The sequence below is a fragment of the Canis lupus genome, chromosome 9 (genome assembly GCF_003254725.2).
Source record: "Canis lupus dingo isolate Sandy chromosome 9, ASM325472v2, whole genome shotgun sequence".
NCBI classification, from domain to species: domain Eukaryota; kingdom Metazoa; phylum Chordata; class Mammalia; order Carnivora; family Canidae; genus Canis; species Canis lupus.
Window position 1 is genome coordinate 21310084 of NC_064251.1, and position 15131 is coordinate 21325214.

The 15131-nt window shown below is 43.9% G+C and overlaps 1 protein-coding gene across 2 annotated transcripts; it reads right to left on the reverse strand.

The window, feature by feature from the left end:
• Window positions 1-23: 23 nt before the first annotated feature.
• PSME3 (proteasome activator subunit 3) lies at window positions 24-6855 on the reverse strand. Of its 2 annotated transcripts, none has more exons than XM_025440844.3 (11): window positions 6579-6855; window positions 5852-5884; window positions 5652-5714; window positions 5356-5460; window positions 4407-4455; window positions 3620-3732; window positions 3241-3309; window positions 3047-3114; window positions 2897-2951; window positions 2681-2767; window positions 24-1811 (listed from the first exon to the last, which is right to left on the reverse strand). In XM_025440844.3, the coding sequence occupies exons 1-11, from the start codon at window positions 6618-6620 to the stop codon at window positions 1731-1733; spliced, it is 765 nt and encodes a 254-aa protein (XP_025296629.1). In that variant the 5' UTR covers window positions 6621-6855; the 3' UTR covers window positions 24-1730. The 2 variants fall into 2 exon arrangements, with proteins under 2 accessions (XP_025296629.1, XP_025296628.1); XM_025440843.3 differs by lacking the exon at window positions 6579-6855 and adding an exon at window positions 5988-6110.
• Between the last annotated feature and the right edge of the window lie 8276 nt (window positions 6856-15131).

A 15131-nucleotide genomic window follows, 5' to 3' on the forward strand; every position in this document is an offset into this window, starting at 1 on the left:
CACCAGAGCATCGCACCAGGGTCTGCAGCTTTAGAAAGAGGTCAAAGTACCTGCGTTTTTAATAATTTCTTGACATGGTAAAAGAATTTTACATTACGATCCAAGGGTGGTAGAGTAAGGAGGAGGGGCAGCAGAATAATCCAAAAAACAAAAAGGGAAACTGAGAAACACATAGTGGGAAAAGGGTAGGGTTTTAGCTGGAAGGGATCTGGAGGGTGGGTAGGGGCACTGCCCAACTAAAATGCAATTGGTTTGTTACTGAGTACTATTCATGGGAAGACAGCATTCTGACTCCTTTACAGCATACTGGGAGTAAAAATGATGCATCTGGGTGGAAATATGATTGGGGATGAAGGCAAGGGGAAGAATAAGAGTCAGAAACAGACATGGAGAGAGTCGCTGGCAGGCTGACTGCAATACTAACTCTCCAGTAGCGGCAGAATAAAAAAGTAGGGGTTTGATGAGGGTTAACAGAAAAGCTGTAACAAGTGATCTCTCTGGAAGATTCAAGAGATAGGAGGCAACTCTTCTACGGTTTTGACTTGCCTGGCAGATTTTCACATACACACAAAGCGTACACGCGTGTGTGCATACACACACACAGACACACAGGTGCTGCTTTCCTTGGAAGCACAATACTATAAATAAGAGAAATATTTTTCCCCTAGGAAAGCCCAGCAGAAGCAGCAGCATCTGGCCCTCAGAGCTGCAGGGAGCCCCATGCCAATTTACAACTGGCCTAGAAGAGGCAACCAGGAGCCAGAGGACCAGCCTTTGCAGTGATGCCCCAAAAGACCGGAGTCACAGAGGAAGGGGCCTTCCCCAGATCCTCTGCTTCTCATCTCTTGGCTCTCCTCCAACTCACCAGCCTCTGGGCATCAAGAGCCTGTATATAAGAGCAGAACGAGGGGCCCCAGTGTGTAAGGACTAAGACAACTATCAGCTTCTGAATGATGTGTGTGTGTGACAGAGTTCTTGGGGAGGGGGTTGGGGGGACAAAGGACAACAACACAGACTATGCGATGGGGAAATCAGGTTAAGAGTAGGAAGGCATGTGCGTGCATGTCTGTACGTATGTGTATACCACACACCTATGTGTATGTGAAAATCCTGGTTATAAAAACATCTCAAGGAGCTAGGGACTTGGCAGAAGGCCTAAGGTGTTTCTTGTCATGATCAGGTTCAAGGTGGGATGTATGTGGATGGGAAACCCTAAGTTATCACCAGGAAAACTGTGGGAGAGAGGATCCAATGTCCCACACAGTGGCAAGAGACACTAACCTTACATCAGAGGAGAGGAGCTGGACCCCTCCCACCCCAGTTCCTAAAAAACACCTAGCACTTTCCTTCCAGTTCCCTCAGCTTCTAATGAACTAATCAACAGAAGGAAGAAAACACAAAGCTCAAGACACAGGAGGGAGAGGGCAAGGAGAGAAAACACAAGTATTCCTGTGCCAATATCCTGCACACACAAACCTGGAATTCTCCAGAAATTAGGACAGGTCAGGTGTGGGGTATTAGGGAAAGAAATAGAAGAGTTCCTGAGGCCTGAAAAAAGAGGTAAACACGTCACAGAACTACATGAGAGTTTCATTAGACTCTAACTAAAAACAGAGAGAGGTGTGATTACTATTTCCAGCCAGTTTCCCCATCACGATAGTCATGTAACAAACCAAGGCAATGTCGGTCTTGAGCCAGACTCACAGAGTCCCCTGGCCCTGGCCCTGGCCTCAGTACAGTGTCTCTGCATTGCTGCTCCGGGGCCGTTTGATCTTCTCGATATTTTTCAGGATCATGTCATGTAGAGTGACCTGGGAGAAGAGGTCAAGGAATCACACATTTGTTCCATCTGACCTCCCAAAGAAACTAGATACCCCCACAAGTCCCCAACCAATCACATGCAAAATCCCAATCCCACTCACTGGAACCTGAATTCAGGGCGGCTGTCTCTCACATACCCACACATTGGGGATTCCTGGATACTTCCCAGGCCCCAAGTGTCGAATAACAATCAACGATGGTACTGGGTCTTTTAACATGTTATTTCACTCATTTTTGGAAAAAAAATTAATTTATTTGAGGGAAAAAGAGCAAGTGGTGAGTGAGGGCAGGGGGCAGAGAAAGAGAATCTCAAGCAGACTCCCTGCTGAGCGTGGAGCTCAACACAGGGCAGTCCTACTAATCTCAATCCCACTATGCAGGAGATCATGCCCTAAGCCAAAATCACGAGTTGGATGCTTAACCAACTGAGCCACCAGGTGCCCCTATTTCACTCATTTTTAAAAACCATCTTTGTAAAAAAACAAAACAAAAAACCCCCATATTTGTGCCATAGATACTCTAAGTTCTATCTTAGAGATGAAGAAACTGACATTTGAGGTTCAACATCTTGCCTAAGGCCACAGATTACAGGAAGAATTTGTTCTGAACCTAAACCTTGTGACTCTAATGCTCACATTTTCACACCTATACTGCACTACACTCCCTGCTATCTAAACAGAAAGGGAGATCCCCAGCTATGCACCCTCAATGATCTCAGCTCTCAACTCAGTTAATGAGAATTTATCCTACTCATTTTATCCTACTCCATCCCCCACCTCAAACCCCAGAAAATGACAAAGAACATGACCCCTAGGACTAACAGGCAGGGTGACTATGGGCAGGGACCAAGGTTACTCACATATTGATTCCTTAGCTCTGATATGATGAGCCGAAGGCTGATATATTCTTTCTCATCAATTTCTGTCACGGTACGGCGATAGTCCTCCTGAAAGGAGGGTGGAGGAAAGGCTAGTTGCTGAGGCCGGGCTGTCCACAGGTGGCAGCTCTTGCAGAGTAACAGCCACTCCTCCCTCTCCTTCCACTTCCACCCTCAGACCCCCACACCCTTACTTACCACATGGGGATATTTAGCTATTTTAGAAACCAATTTGGCTCTTGTAATATAATATCTGTAAGGAGAAAGAGGAAGAAGCTGCAGAAGACCCTGGATAGTGCTTGGTATGTCACCAGCCCCCAATTCCTGGGCCACGCCAAGAAGCCCTACCTAGAAATCTGGTCCAGATAAGATGCAGCTTCACTCTCAACAGTTCTTAGTTCTGCAACTGTCTCCTCCTAAAAAAAACCCAAGGGTCGAGGTCAAGTCACTTCCATGTCACTCAAAGAGCCAAAGAGAAAGCAGGGAAAAGGAGAGTAAACCTTTTGAACCTTCCTCTCCAGTTTGTAATACAAGCAAGTTACCTGAATGGACACCCCGAAGTTGTTCCCATCTTCTATCCTGGGAATCAGAAGCTGTACCCACATTTTGACCTGAAGGGTGAGAGGACCAATATATATACATATATATGGATATATATAGACATATATATATATATAGAAACACACACACACACACACACACACACACACACACATATATGAAGACCCTCGCTTTTTCTGCTGAAGCCATGAAATATACAATCCTTGCTGCTGGGATCAGATGCCAGGAACATGGTAGCCAAGATACTTAATGTGCCAACTCCTCTATCACCTCCATGCCTCCTGCCCCACAACCAATATTTTTCATAATTCAAGCCAGGCTTTTTGGGGTCAGCCCTTAAGTCACTAGCCCCTGCCTCACCGTGTTGCATTTCTCAATCAGCAGCCGGATCTCAGGTTTCACTTTCTCAATAATGTCCACTAGCTGCTGGTTGCTTTTTAGCATCCCATTGGGCATCACGAACACCTTGGTTCCTGGCAGGGACATGAAGAAGGTCAAATGATTGAGGGATTGGGGGACAGGACATAATACCCCCACCTTCCTTGTTTCCCAGACCCATGAGATGCTATGATCTCTGCTTTTTATCTAAAATGAGTGTCTAAAGTGCCGAAGTCAAGGGATCCTTGGGTGGCTCAGCGGTTTAGCGCCTGCCTTTGGCCCAGGGTATGATCCTAGGGTCCCGGGATTGAGTCCTGCATCGGGCTCCCTGCACGGAGCCTGCTTCTCCCTCTGTCTATGTCTCTGCCTCTCTGCCTCTCTCTCTCTCATGAATAAATAAAATCCTTAAAAAAAAAAAAAGTGCCAAAATCTGAATAAGGAAAGAATAGGAAATTAAAATATGCTCTAAAGATTTAATGCACCAACTATTACTGAAAAAGAGAAAATAACTAGAACTTCTGTGGAAAATCTAAGATGTGTAGCCACCTCAAACCTCTCCCCCTTGACAGTCCACACTAAGTCAACCGCTCCCTATTTATTGGGAAATTAGGTTTGGGGTGCTAAATAATAACCATGTTTGTAGAACTTTGGAATGTTAACGCTGGAAAATAAAATTCGGTCTTGTTTTCTGATCAGAGACTGCCAGATCAATCCTCCTGCTCAGGGTTGCAAGCCAGGGAGTAGGTGGGCGGGGGAGACTGGCTCTTACCTTGGAAGGCCTCTTCACATTCATCCAACCTTCGCTTCTTGTAAGTGGGCTAAGGATACAGAGATAGGAATTAGTCTGCTCTTGACACCCATATTCCCATCACAAGTTACCCTTCAAGCAAGTCTAATCTCTTTGGCCCCATAGGCTGTTTTCATTTATGCACAATTTACTAAGCACATATAAGACTTTAAAAAAGATTCTTGCCACAAAGCAAGTTACAATCTAGTTGGGAAGACCAGCCTTCAAATGACACATTAAGCAACTGGGGGAGAGGGGTGGATACTATAAGCAACAGGAAAAATGAACCATTCAAAGCACAGTGAGTATACTAAAGGGAATATGTACAAATCTTCAACTTCCACAAAGAAGTACAATATTCAATCAACAAACATGTACTTAGCACCTACTATGTACCAAGTACAGTGCTAGGTGCTAGGGATACAAAGATGATTAATAGTTTCTGTTTTCCAGAATTGCAAGCTCTATCAAGGACACAGTAATTCAGACAATACAGTGTTAACACTGTTATTATGAAATGTGGACATGTAACTGGCAAGCACGGGGTTCTAAATATATGTCACATAGACAGAGACTACAGTTATATAGCAAGCACTACTCATCCTCTAACAATACTCAAGACATTGAAAAAGGTAAGAAATATCTTGTTTAGAGCCACAGGGACAGACCAGATAACTTGAGGAAACCTGTAGCTACTAGTCCTATTAGGAACTCACTGTAGGACAAAGTAACATTACATTACACACTTCATGCTATAAATGAAAACCAGGGTCTCAAAGTGGTATACTGGAATCATCAGGTCTATAAGAGCCCTTGTTCCTAGATCCTAATCCACTGTCTCCTCCGTATGTGTTTAAATTGACTAGGAAGTAAAGAACAGAGACTAGAGAACTATTGCTTCAGAATACAAAGAAAAATACAGGACACTCACACCGTCCAGTCCATCGTGGCTATTGGTGAGAAGAATAGGATCAGGGACTGGGAGATTCATGTCTGAGTGGATCTGAGTTAGGTCATGGATGTTTAGGATTGGTTCCTGAAAGAGAGACGCCCACCCCCAAAACAACATCAGTCTTTTCAAAATGAACAAAGAAGTATTTTATTTGAAGGGCAAGAAATGAGAGCATTTTACTGTACAAAACAAAATAGAATCAACACATGATTTCTCCCATTTGACAGAAAGACCAGAGCCAAAAAAACGGGAATTTGAAGAAAAGAGTCTCTCACCTTCAAAAAGCTATCAAGTTCTAACAACTTCTTTGGGAAGAAATTTGCCACCAAGTCTTCTGCCTAAAAATGAAGGAAAATACAGCTCAATTAATAATTGTGGGAAGGTCTCTCTCTACAGATCTCTTCTTTGGGAAATTCCCAACTATCAACCAACGCTTATTTATTTTATTTTATTTTATTTTTTTTATTGCACTCACCTCACTTGTGATCCGCTCCCTGAAAGAATCAACCTAAAATTAACAAAGAGAGCAATTCAGTAACAGCAAGTCAGTACCTGGCAACAGAGGTTAAGGGCAGGACGGGAAAACCCAAATCCAGCCGTACTCCCCTCACCTTGTAATTGTAATGAGAAGCTGAGAGACCCCCAGACTGTAAATACTTTATTTTTTTGAGGATCCATTTCTCCATCTCAGGAGAGGGAAGTGGGGTTTGAGGGTAGCACCCGCCTGCTTTCCCTCCCACCCTCCCTCCTTGTGTCTGAAGCTGTCTGGATTTGAGAGCAAACGAAAGTCAGGTAGACAGGGGGCATGTGAGCTCACAAACGTGCCAAGCCCCCATCCAGACCTAGCCTTTGATACCAGGGAGGCCTGACGCCAAGGGTAGGGGTAGAACAGCGGTAGCATCCGGAGGCGGGGACGTTGCTGGACTGGGGACTTCCAGCTGTCACTGGCCTAAAGTGTTGAGTCCACCACGTGTCCGCGGAGGTCTCCTCGGGGATCTCCACCACCAGATGCGGTTCACAAGGCCACCCCATATTATCCTCTCCCCTGATGCCGTCTCCGGGAGTGGGGGGCTGGGCTGAGCTGAGCGGAAGCTCAGAGCTGGTGTCCCCAGGGAGACAAAGACGCCATGGGGAGTGGGGAGCCGGTCAGACTGCTCGGGAATCGAAGCGGGGGGTAAGGAGGCCCAGACCGGTGCCGCTACCTTGAGCTTCACTTCCTGATCCACCTTCAGCAACGAGGCCATGGCCGGGCCGGGCCGTGTCCGCTCCACTGGAGACCAGAGGCGCTGTGGGCTCCGGGGAGGGGGTCAGAGGGACGGGAAGAATCTCGGCTGTTCTAGGGACGCGACCGCCCTCGCTGGCTCACTCACTGCTCGCTCGCTCCCTCCCTCCGAGCCGTCCGCCCGCCCGCCTGCTGCCTGCTGCCTGCTCACTCTCTCGCTCGCCCTCCCGGCTTTCGCCGCTCACGCCGGAAGTTACATCACAGCCAATCGCCGGGACTCCGGAGAGGCGCACGTGCCCTGCGCAGCCGCGCTGGGGTCCAGCCCTGGACGTCCGAGACCGGACTCCTAGCAGCCGGCATCCAATGCCGGGTAAGGGCGAAGTAGGAGGGAGAGCAGCCGAGGGTGGTTTGCTTAAAACTGAGCATTAGAGAGACTCCAGGACTGTTGGACATTCTGTTAGCTCGGCGCTCGCCCTCATCACAGGGACCTTCTGAACCGCTGCCGCCTCGAGGACAGGACGGACAGCGCCGTCGCGCCCCAGTGACGTCGGCCCGAGGAAGCCGGCGGCCCCGGCGCTGGGCTCGGGGGTTCTACTCTGTGATTCTTGCTGCCTCCTCCCGTCGGCCGAAGCTCTAGTGTTAGGCTAGAGTCAAACAGAAGTCAAGCTCTGTTGTCCCAGGCTTCTCCACCTTCCTCCGTCACTTAGCCTCATACAGTTCGAGACCTCAGAGATCAGCTGCCTGATGGGCAGATTGACAACCGGAGCGCGGCATTGCTTGTCCAAGCCCACACAGTTTCCAGACCCAGATCTCCCGACTTTCAGGACAATGCCGTTATCTATTTTCCTAATAGGAGGCAGAGACCGTACCTCTTCACTCGCTCATTCATCCGGTCTCTCTTAACATTGGTTCTTTCGCTCAGTGAAATGGAGGCAGGACGCTGTACTAGGCCCTGGGATGGCGTTGTCCCAGAGCCGAGAAATACACGAGTTCCTTATAGAAGTAAAAATCATCTAGTAGCCACATTAAAAAGTAAAACAGGTGAAAATAATTTTAATCCTAGATTTAACCCAGTTTATCCAGACATCATTTCAACATGTAACCAATATAAACCTACGAATGAGATCTTATACATTCTCTTCTCGTGCCAAGTCTTCGAAATCCAGTATGAATTTTACACTTAACTGTACATCTCAATTCAGAGGTGCCACATTTGGCTGTGACTCCTGTATTTAAAAAACCACATTTCAGGGAAATCAAAGGTAAACAAGACTCAAGTTCTCTGGCCTCCTGGGTCATACTACTGGGGGAAGACATCAGAAAATAACCTGACAACATAATTGCAAAATGTAATTAATGTTAGGAAACAAATGTCTAGTATAGAGAAACCAGAGGTCTATTTTAGATAGAATGGCCAAGGACAGCCTCTCAGATGAAGTACCAAGCTAGGATCTAAAGGATATAAAGGGGTTAACTTGGGAAGAGTGAGGGGAAGAGCCTCCAAAGGTAACTAGTGCTGTACAGGCAAATGCCCTGGTGAAGGAAAGAGTTTCCCCATTGAAGAAATTGAAAGACTCGTTAATGATCTGGGGATGGGAGTGGGGTGGGGAGGGTTGTTAAGAAATAATTTGGATTATGTACAAAGGCAGGTCATCTGATTTACATTTTGGGGTCATTCTTGATGCGTGGGTAGACCTCTGTGCTAAGCACAGGGATGATAGTGGGAATACAGAGTTAAATAAAGTGCCACTGCCTGTGGCCTTTGGAATCAGAAAGACCTAGGTTCAAATCCCACCTCAGCTCCTTACTGTAGTCTTTTGGGGAAATGACTGAAATGTTGGATCTCAATTCCCTCATCTGTGAAATGGAATTCTGATAATAAATACATCATATTACACACATAATTCTGTGAAGTGTTTGTGAATATTGGAAATCATAAATATGTAAAAGAACTAACACAGTGTAGACACAAGGTAGGGACCAGATGAATAGCAGCCATTGTCAGATAAGCTACCTGTTAGTGCTTAGCATGAAGAGATTACTCCTTAAGCTATATAATTATATATAATGACAACATCATATTATTATATTATGAATAATCATAAATGCTTCCAAACTCCGGGTCCTTTTCCATTTCTTCAAGACTATATGCAACATAGCACATACTTTCCTTTGCTTACTAATGTATACTGGCTTTCTCTCCTTTACTTGCTTTTTTTTTTTAAGATTTTATTTATTTATTCATGAGAGACAAAGAGAGGCAGAGACATAGGTGGAGGGAGAAGCAGGCTCCTCATAGGGAGCCTAATGTGGGGCTCAATCCTGGACCCTGGGATCACGCCCTGAGCCAAAGACAGCCATTCAACTACTGAGCCACCCAGGCGTCCCTCTTTTACTTGCTTTCTGTTAACACTTGAACCTAGTGACTTTTGAACTCTGATCTGGAACTTAACTTCGGGAATGCTTTCCCAAATTCATCCTATTTTAAGTATGCAATTACGCTGCATTTCTTTCAGAATAACTTTAAGCTGAAAACATGTTGGTGTTTTTGAAATATGACTTTGTTATCAAATAATTGTGTTGTGTCTTCAGGTAGGGTATAAGAAGACGGATACACATTCGTTCTTTATCTCTCTTCCCCCTCCCCTATCCAAACGTTTTATATAATACTCCATTCATGTATTTATTCAGTGAACATTTGCTGAGGGCTACTATATTTAACAAATTCTATTCATTTTTGGTGCTTGTGAATCAAACATAATCATTGATGACTGGACTTTATTTTTAAAAAAATTTTTTTAAGATTTATTTATTTGTCGGAGAGCAAGCGAGAGAGAACACAAGCAGGCAGAGTGGCAGACAAAGGGAGAGGGAGAAGAAGGCTTCCCGCTAAGCAAAGAGCCTGATGTGGGACTCCATCCCAGGACCTGCGCAGAAGGCAGATGCTTAACTGAGCCACTCAGGCATCCTGACTGCTCTCACTTTAAACTCATGTCCACAAATCTCAAATGGGTGCACAATACTAAGAGCCTACTACGTGTTCCTGACAAGTTTACTCTTAGACTCCAAATGACTGTCATACTTTCTCATTTCCCTAATCCTCTACTATCCTTCCCCCACCATAACCAATTTATGATTTTGGCTCATTATTCATTGAGAAAACAGAAACAAATGAGAACTTCTTCTCACCACCAAATTTGCTAACCTGCAAGTATTTTCTGCTTTTCCTCTTTCATTCAAGGAAACATATATGACAACCTGTTCTTCCAACATTCCTCCAGCCTTACTGGTGACCTGTTTGTTTCCTTTGCTGGCTTTTCCTCCACTGCTCACTTCCTAATGGTGGCATGCTCCAGGGCTTAGTCCTACATCCTTTATTATTCTCTACTTACACTTTCTCCCTAAGAGGTATTGCCCATGTTCATGCTATAAATACTATCTGTATGCTGATGGCTCTAAATTTATATCTCCAGTCCTGACATCTTTACTGAGCTCCTATTGTCTGTTTGACACTCTTGCTTGGATAGTAAATAGGCATCTCAAACTTGATGCCAAACGAGGATTCTTGATTCTTCCATACACCTGTTATTTTCCTGCTCTACTCCATCTCAGTAACAGACAATAACTATTCATTTAGTTGTTCAAACCAAACATTAAACTGTCAACCTTGATTCCTCTCTTTCCTTCACTCCCCACATCCAATCCATCAGCAGGCCCTGTCAGCTTTACCTGTAGAATGCATCCTATATGAGTATGCTTTTCTCCCTCTCCTCACTTGTTATCCTAGTTGAAGCCACTGTCACCCTTTACTAAGACTATTGCAATAGACTCCTATCTGGTCTCTCCATTTTCTTGCTGCTACCCTCCATTTCCATATTTTATTCTCTACTCAGCACTCAAATTATCATTTAATATGTCATTCACGGGCAGCCCGGGAGGTTCAGTGGTTTAGCGCCACCTTCAGCCCAGGGCGTGATCCTGGAGACCTGGGATAGAGTCCCACATTGGGCTCCCTGCATGGAGCCTGCTTCTCCCTCTGCCTGTATCTCTGCGTGTCTCTCTCTCTCTCTCTCTGTCTCTCATGAATAAATAAAATATTTTAAAAAATAATATGTCATTCACGGTACGGTAATATCTACTAAAGCTGAGTAAGTTTATACATTTTAAAATATTTAAATATATTCTATAACCATATATACATACATAGATTTACATATGTGCATGTATGTTTACGTATATGCACATGAATATATATATATATGTGATCCTGAAATCCCAACTCTAGGAATATACCTAACAGAAATGCATAAATATATTCACCAAAAGACATGAACGAGAATGTTCATAGCAAAGCAATTCACAGTAGCACCAACCGGAATCTGCCTAAATGTCTCTCAATAGTTGGACAGGGTGCCTAGGTGGCTCAGTCCGTTAAGCATCTACTTTAGGCTCAGGTCATGATCCCAGGGTTCTGAGACCAAGTCCTGCATCAGGCTCCCTGCTCAGTGGGGAGCCTGCTGCTACCCCTGCTTGTGCTCTCTATCAAATAAACAAAATCTTTTTTAAAAAGCAGTAGGACAGGGGATCCCTGGGTGGCGCAGCGGTTTAGCGTCTGCCTTTGGCCCAAGGCGCGATCCTGGAGACCCGGGATCGAATCCCACGTTGGGCTCCTGGTGCATGGAGCCTGCTTCTCCCTCTGCCTATGTCTCTGTCTCTCTGTGTGACTATCATAAATAAATAAAAATTAAAAAAAATAAAAAGCAGTAGGACAGATAACTAAATTTTAATATAGTCACACAATAGAATACTGCACAGTATTTAGATTGGATGAACTAAAATTACACGCAAGACAGACACATCTACAAACATAATATTGAGTAAAAGAAACCAGAGTACATACTGTATGATTCCATTTACATGAAGTTTGAAAAAGTCAAAACTAATCAATGGTGTTAGAGTTGAGAGGATATTGTTTCCTCCTGGGGTGAGTAGCAGTTGGAAAGGAACATGGGGAAGGGGAGTTGAGTGCTGGTTACATAGGTGTGTTCATTTGTGAAAATTCATTGAGTTGTACATGTAAGATTTTTGTCCTTTTCCTTTAATATTTTATTTATTTATTTGAGAGAGACAGCATAAGCAGGGGAGCAGCAGGCAGAGGGAGAAGCAGGCTCCCCACTGAGTAGGACCCTGGGATCATGATATGAGCTGAAAGCAGATGCCTAATCAACTGAGCCACCCAGGAGCCCCATAGGATTTTTGTCCTTTTCTATATGTATTTTATACTTCAGTAAATAGTTTTTTTTTTTTTTTTAAGTAAGACAAATTGACAAGACAGGAGGAAGACAGCAGGGGAGTAGGACCCTAGACTTGTCTCATCCCATGAACATGACTAGATAACTATTATTTCACTCTTAGGTGGAATTTAAGAAACAAAACAAACAAGCAAAGAAAAAAAAGAGGGAGGTGAACCAAGAAACAGACTCTTAACTGTAGAGAACAAACTAATGGTTACCAGAGGGAAGGGGCGGGCATAAGGAGATTAAGGAGTGCATTTGTTGTGATGAACATCAGGTGATGTGTGGAAGTGGTGAATTACTATATTGTACACCTAAACTAATACTACACTGTGTGAATCAACTGGAATTTAAATTAGAACTTTTAGGGCAGCCTGGGTGGCTCAGCGGTTTAGTGCCGCCTTCAGCTCAGGTCGCGATCCTGGAGTCCCAAGATCGAGTCCCACATCAGGCTCCCTGCATTGGAGCCTGCTTCTCCCTCTGCCTGTGTCTCTGCCTCTTTCTCTGTCTCTCATGAATAAATAAATAAAATATTTTAAAAATAAATAAATAAATTAGAACTTTTATAAATAAATAAATAGTAAGCCCAATCATATCTATTCTGTGCTTATCACCCTCAATGGTTTGCCAGCTGACAGAGGGCCTCCTGAATCTCCCAGTTGAAGTAACTCCACCCACCCTTGCTCCTACTTATTCTTATGTATGTATTTTCCTCATCACACCTATTATATTGGTTTGCTGCTTTAACAAAGTGCCACAAACTGGGTGGCTTAGAACAAGGGAAAAGAATTATCTTGCAGTTCTAGGGACTAGAAGTCTGACATCAAAGCGTCAGCAGGCCTATGCTCCCTCTAAAGGTGCTAAAGAAGGGCACCTGGGTGGCTCAGACAGTTAAGTGTCTGCTTGGGGCTCAGGCATGATCTCAGGATTCTGGGATCAAGCCTCGTAACAGTCTCTCTGCTCCGCGGGGAAACTGCTTCTCCCTTTGCCCTTCTGCTCGCTCGTGCTTTCTCTCACTGTCTCTCTCTCAAATAAATAAAATCCTTAAAATAAATAAAAGCAAAGAAAGGTGCTAGGGAAGAATCTATTCTAGGCCTGTCTCCCCACTCCTGGTAGCCTCAGGTGTTCCTTGGCTTGTAACCAGTCATCTCCCTGTGTCTCTTCACTCATCTTCCCTCTGTTCACATGCATCTTTGTATCCATCCCCTCTTTAAAAGAATATCAGCCAGGGATCCCTGGGTGGCTCAGTGGTTTGGCGCCTGCCTTCAGCCCAGGGTGTGATTCGGGGGTCCCAGGATTGAGTCCCACATCGGGCTCCCTGCATGGAGCTTGCTTCTGCCTGTCTCTCATGAATAAATAAATAAAACCTTTTAAAAATAAATAAATAAAAGGATATCAGTCAAATTGGATTAGGGCCCATCCTAACAATCTCATTGACTTGATCATCAGCAAAGGCCCTATTTCCAAATAAGCCACATTTGCAGATACTGAGGTTCAAACTTCAACATATTTTGAGGGGACACGATTCAATCCTTCATGCCTACCATTATCTGATCATCTAATCTGTTTACAAATTTATTGTCAAATTCTCTCCTCTAGAATATAAACTATATGAAGAGTTGGCCAGTGTATCCTCAACATAGAAAAGTGACTAGCACATAGTAGGTCCTCAATAAATCTTTCCTGAATCAATGAGTTAGGTACTTTGTCCATCCTCATAGTTCCTCAAGCACTATGCATGCTACCTGTCATTTACCCTCCAAGTAGCAGGGCATACAGTTTTCCATGTGCCAGGCATTGTTCTTTGTGTTTCATATTATTAGCTCATTTAATCATCACACTACTCTGTGTGACATATACTATTATTCTCATTTTATAAATAAGGAAACAAGGCACACGGTCGCTAAATAACTTGTACGAGGTCAGAACTGGCAAACGACAAAGACAGGTTTCTGAACCCAGGCAGTCTACACCTCTAAACCCTCAGCTGTAATCTCTATATGCTCTACTCTTTAGAAGTTCATTACATCTTTATGCCTTTCTGAGATGGTGTTAGTGGCAGCCAAGCAGGAAGAAATGTAGGACTATGAACCAGCCACACCAGGCCAAGGTGAGAATTCTTTGGGGATGATTCTGCTTACCTCCTCCAGAGTGTGTGGCGGGGGAGGTTCATGCTGAAAGATCCAAGAGGAAGAAGTGTCTAATCTCTAATTAGTTAGCAATACCAGGAGAAGACCAATCTGGTTCCACATACTACATCTAATACCAACTGTAGGAAAATCGTACTATTTAAAATAATAGGAAAGTTGTTTCTGGAAGTGAGAACAACCGTTTTTTAAATTTAATTTACGGGCGCCTGGGCGGTTCAGTCAGTAAGTGTCCAACTCTTGATTTCAGCTCAAGTCATGATCTTAGGGTTGTGTGATCAAGCCCCATGTCAGGCTCCATGCTCAACAGGAAGTCTGCTTGCCCCTCTCCTTCTGCTCCTCTTCTCACTTGTGCTTTCTCTTTCTCTCCCTCTCAAATAAAATCATTTTAAAATTTTAATTTAGGGGATGCCTGGCTGGCTCAGCAGTTTAGCACCTGCCTTCCACTCAGGGTGTGATCCTGGAGTTCCAGGATTGGGTCCCACATCAGGCTCCTTGCATGGAGCCTCCTTTTCCCTCTCCCTGTGTCTCTGCCTGTCTCTCTCTCATTCTGGGTCTCTCATGAATAAATAAATAAAATCTTTAAAAAAATAAAATTTTAATATTAATTTATTTATTCTGTAGAAACAACTTTCTAAGGAATATAAGTCACCAAGAAAAAAGCAGATTTGAGTTTATAAAAATGTAAAGCTCATGCAAATCTGGAAAACACCTTAATTAAATAGAATTCACATAAATTGATGAAAAATGTTAAGAAAAATATTAAGAATCTAGCAGAAAAATGAGCAAAGGATGCAAAGAGAGAAGTCACAAAAGAAAAACTACAGCAAACTAATATATACAAGTAACCAACAATGCCAATGAAAATAACAGGGAAGTGCCATTTTTTTTTTAATTTGGCCGTTATTTCTCAGGTATATGATACCAATACTGGCCAAGGCATCTCGAACAGGCTCTCTCATACACTACTGAAGGAAGACAGAATACAATTACATACAACCACTTTCTAAAGTAATTGCTAATGTTAGTTAGTAGACATGAAATAGCCATGCTCTTTTAATTCAGTAATCCCAACTGTGAGACTAACACAAG

Coding starts and splice junctions, on each gene's coding strand:
- PSME3 (XM_025440843.3), bottom strand. CDS start 6,062: ATGGAGAAATGGATCCTCAAAAAAATAAAGTATTTACAGTCTGGGGGT. Junction 2,952..3,046: donor TATCTGGACCAGATTTCTAG/GTAGGGCTTCTT, acceptor TTCTCCTTACAG/ATATTATATTACAAGAGCCA. Junction 1,812..2,680: donor CAGAGCTAAGGAATCAATAT/GTGAGTAACCTT, acceptor CTCTTCTCCCAG/GTCACTCTACATGACATGAT.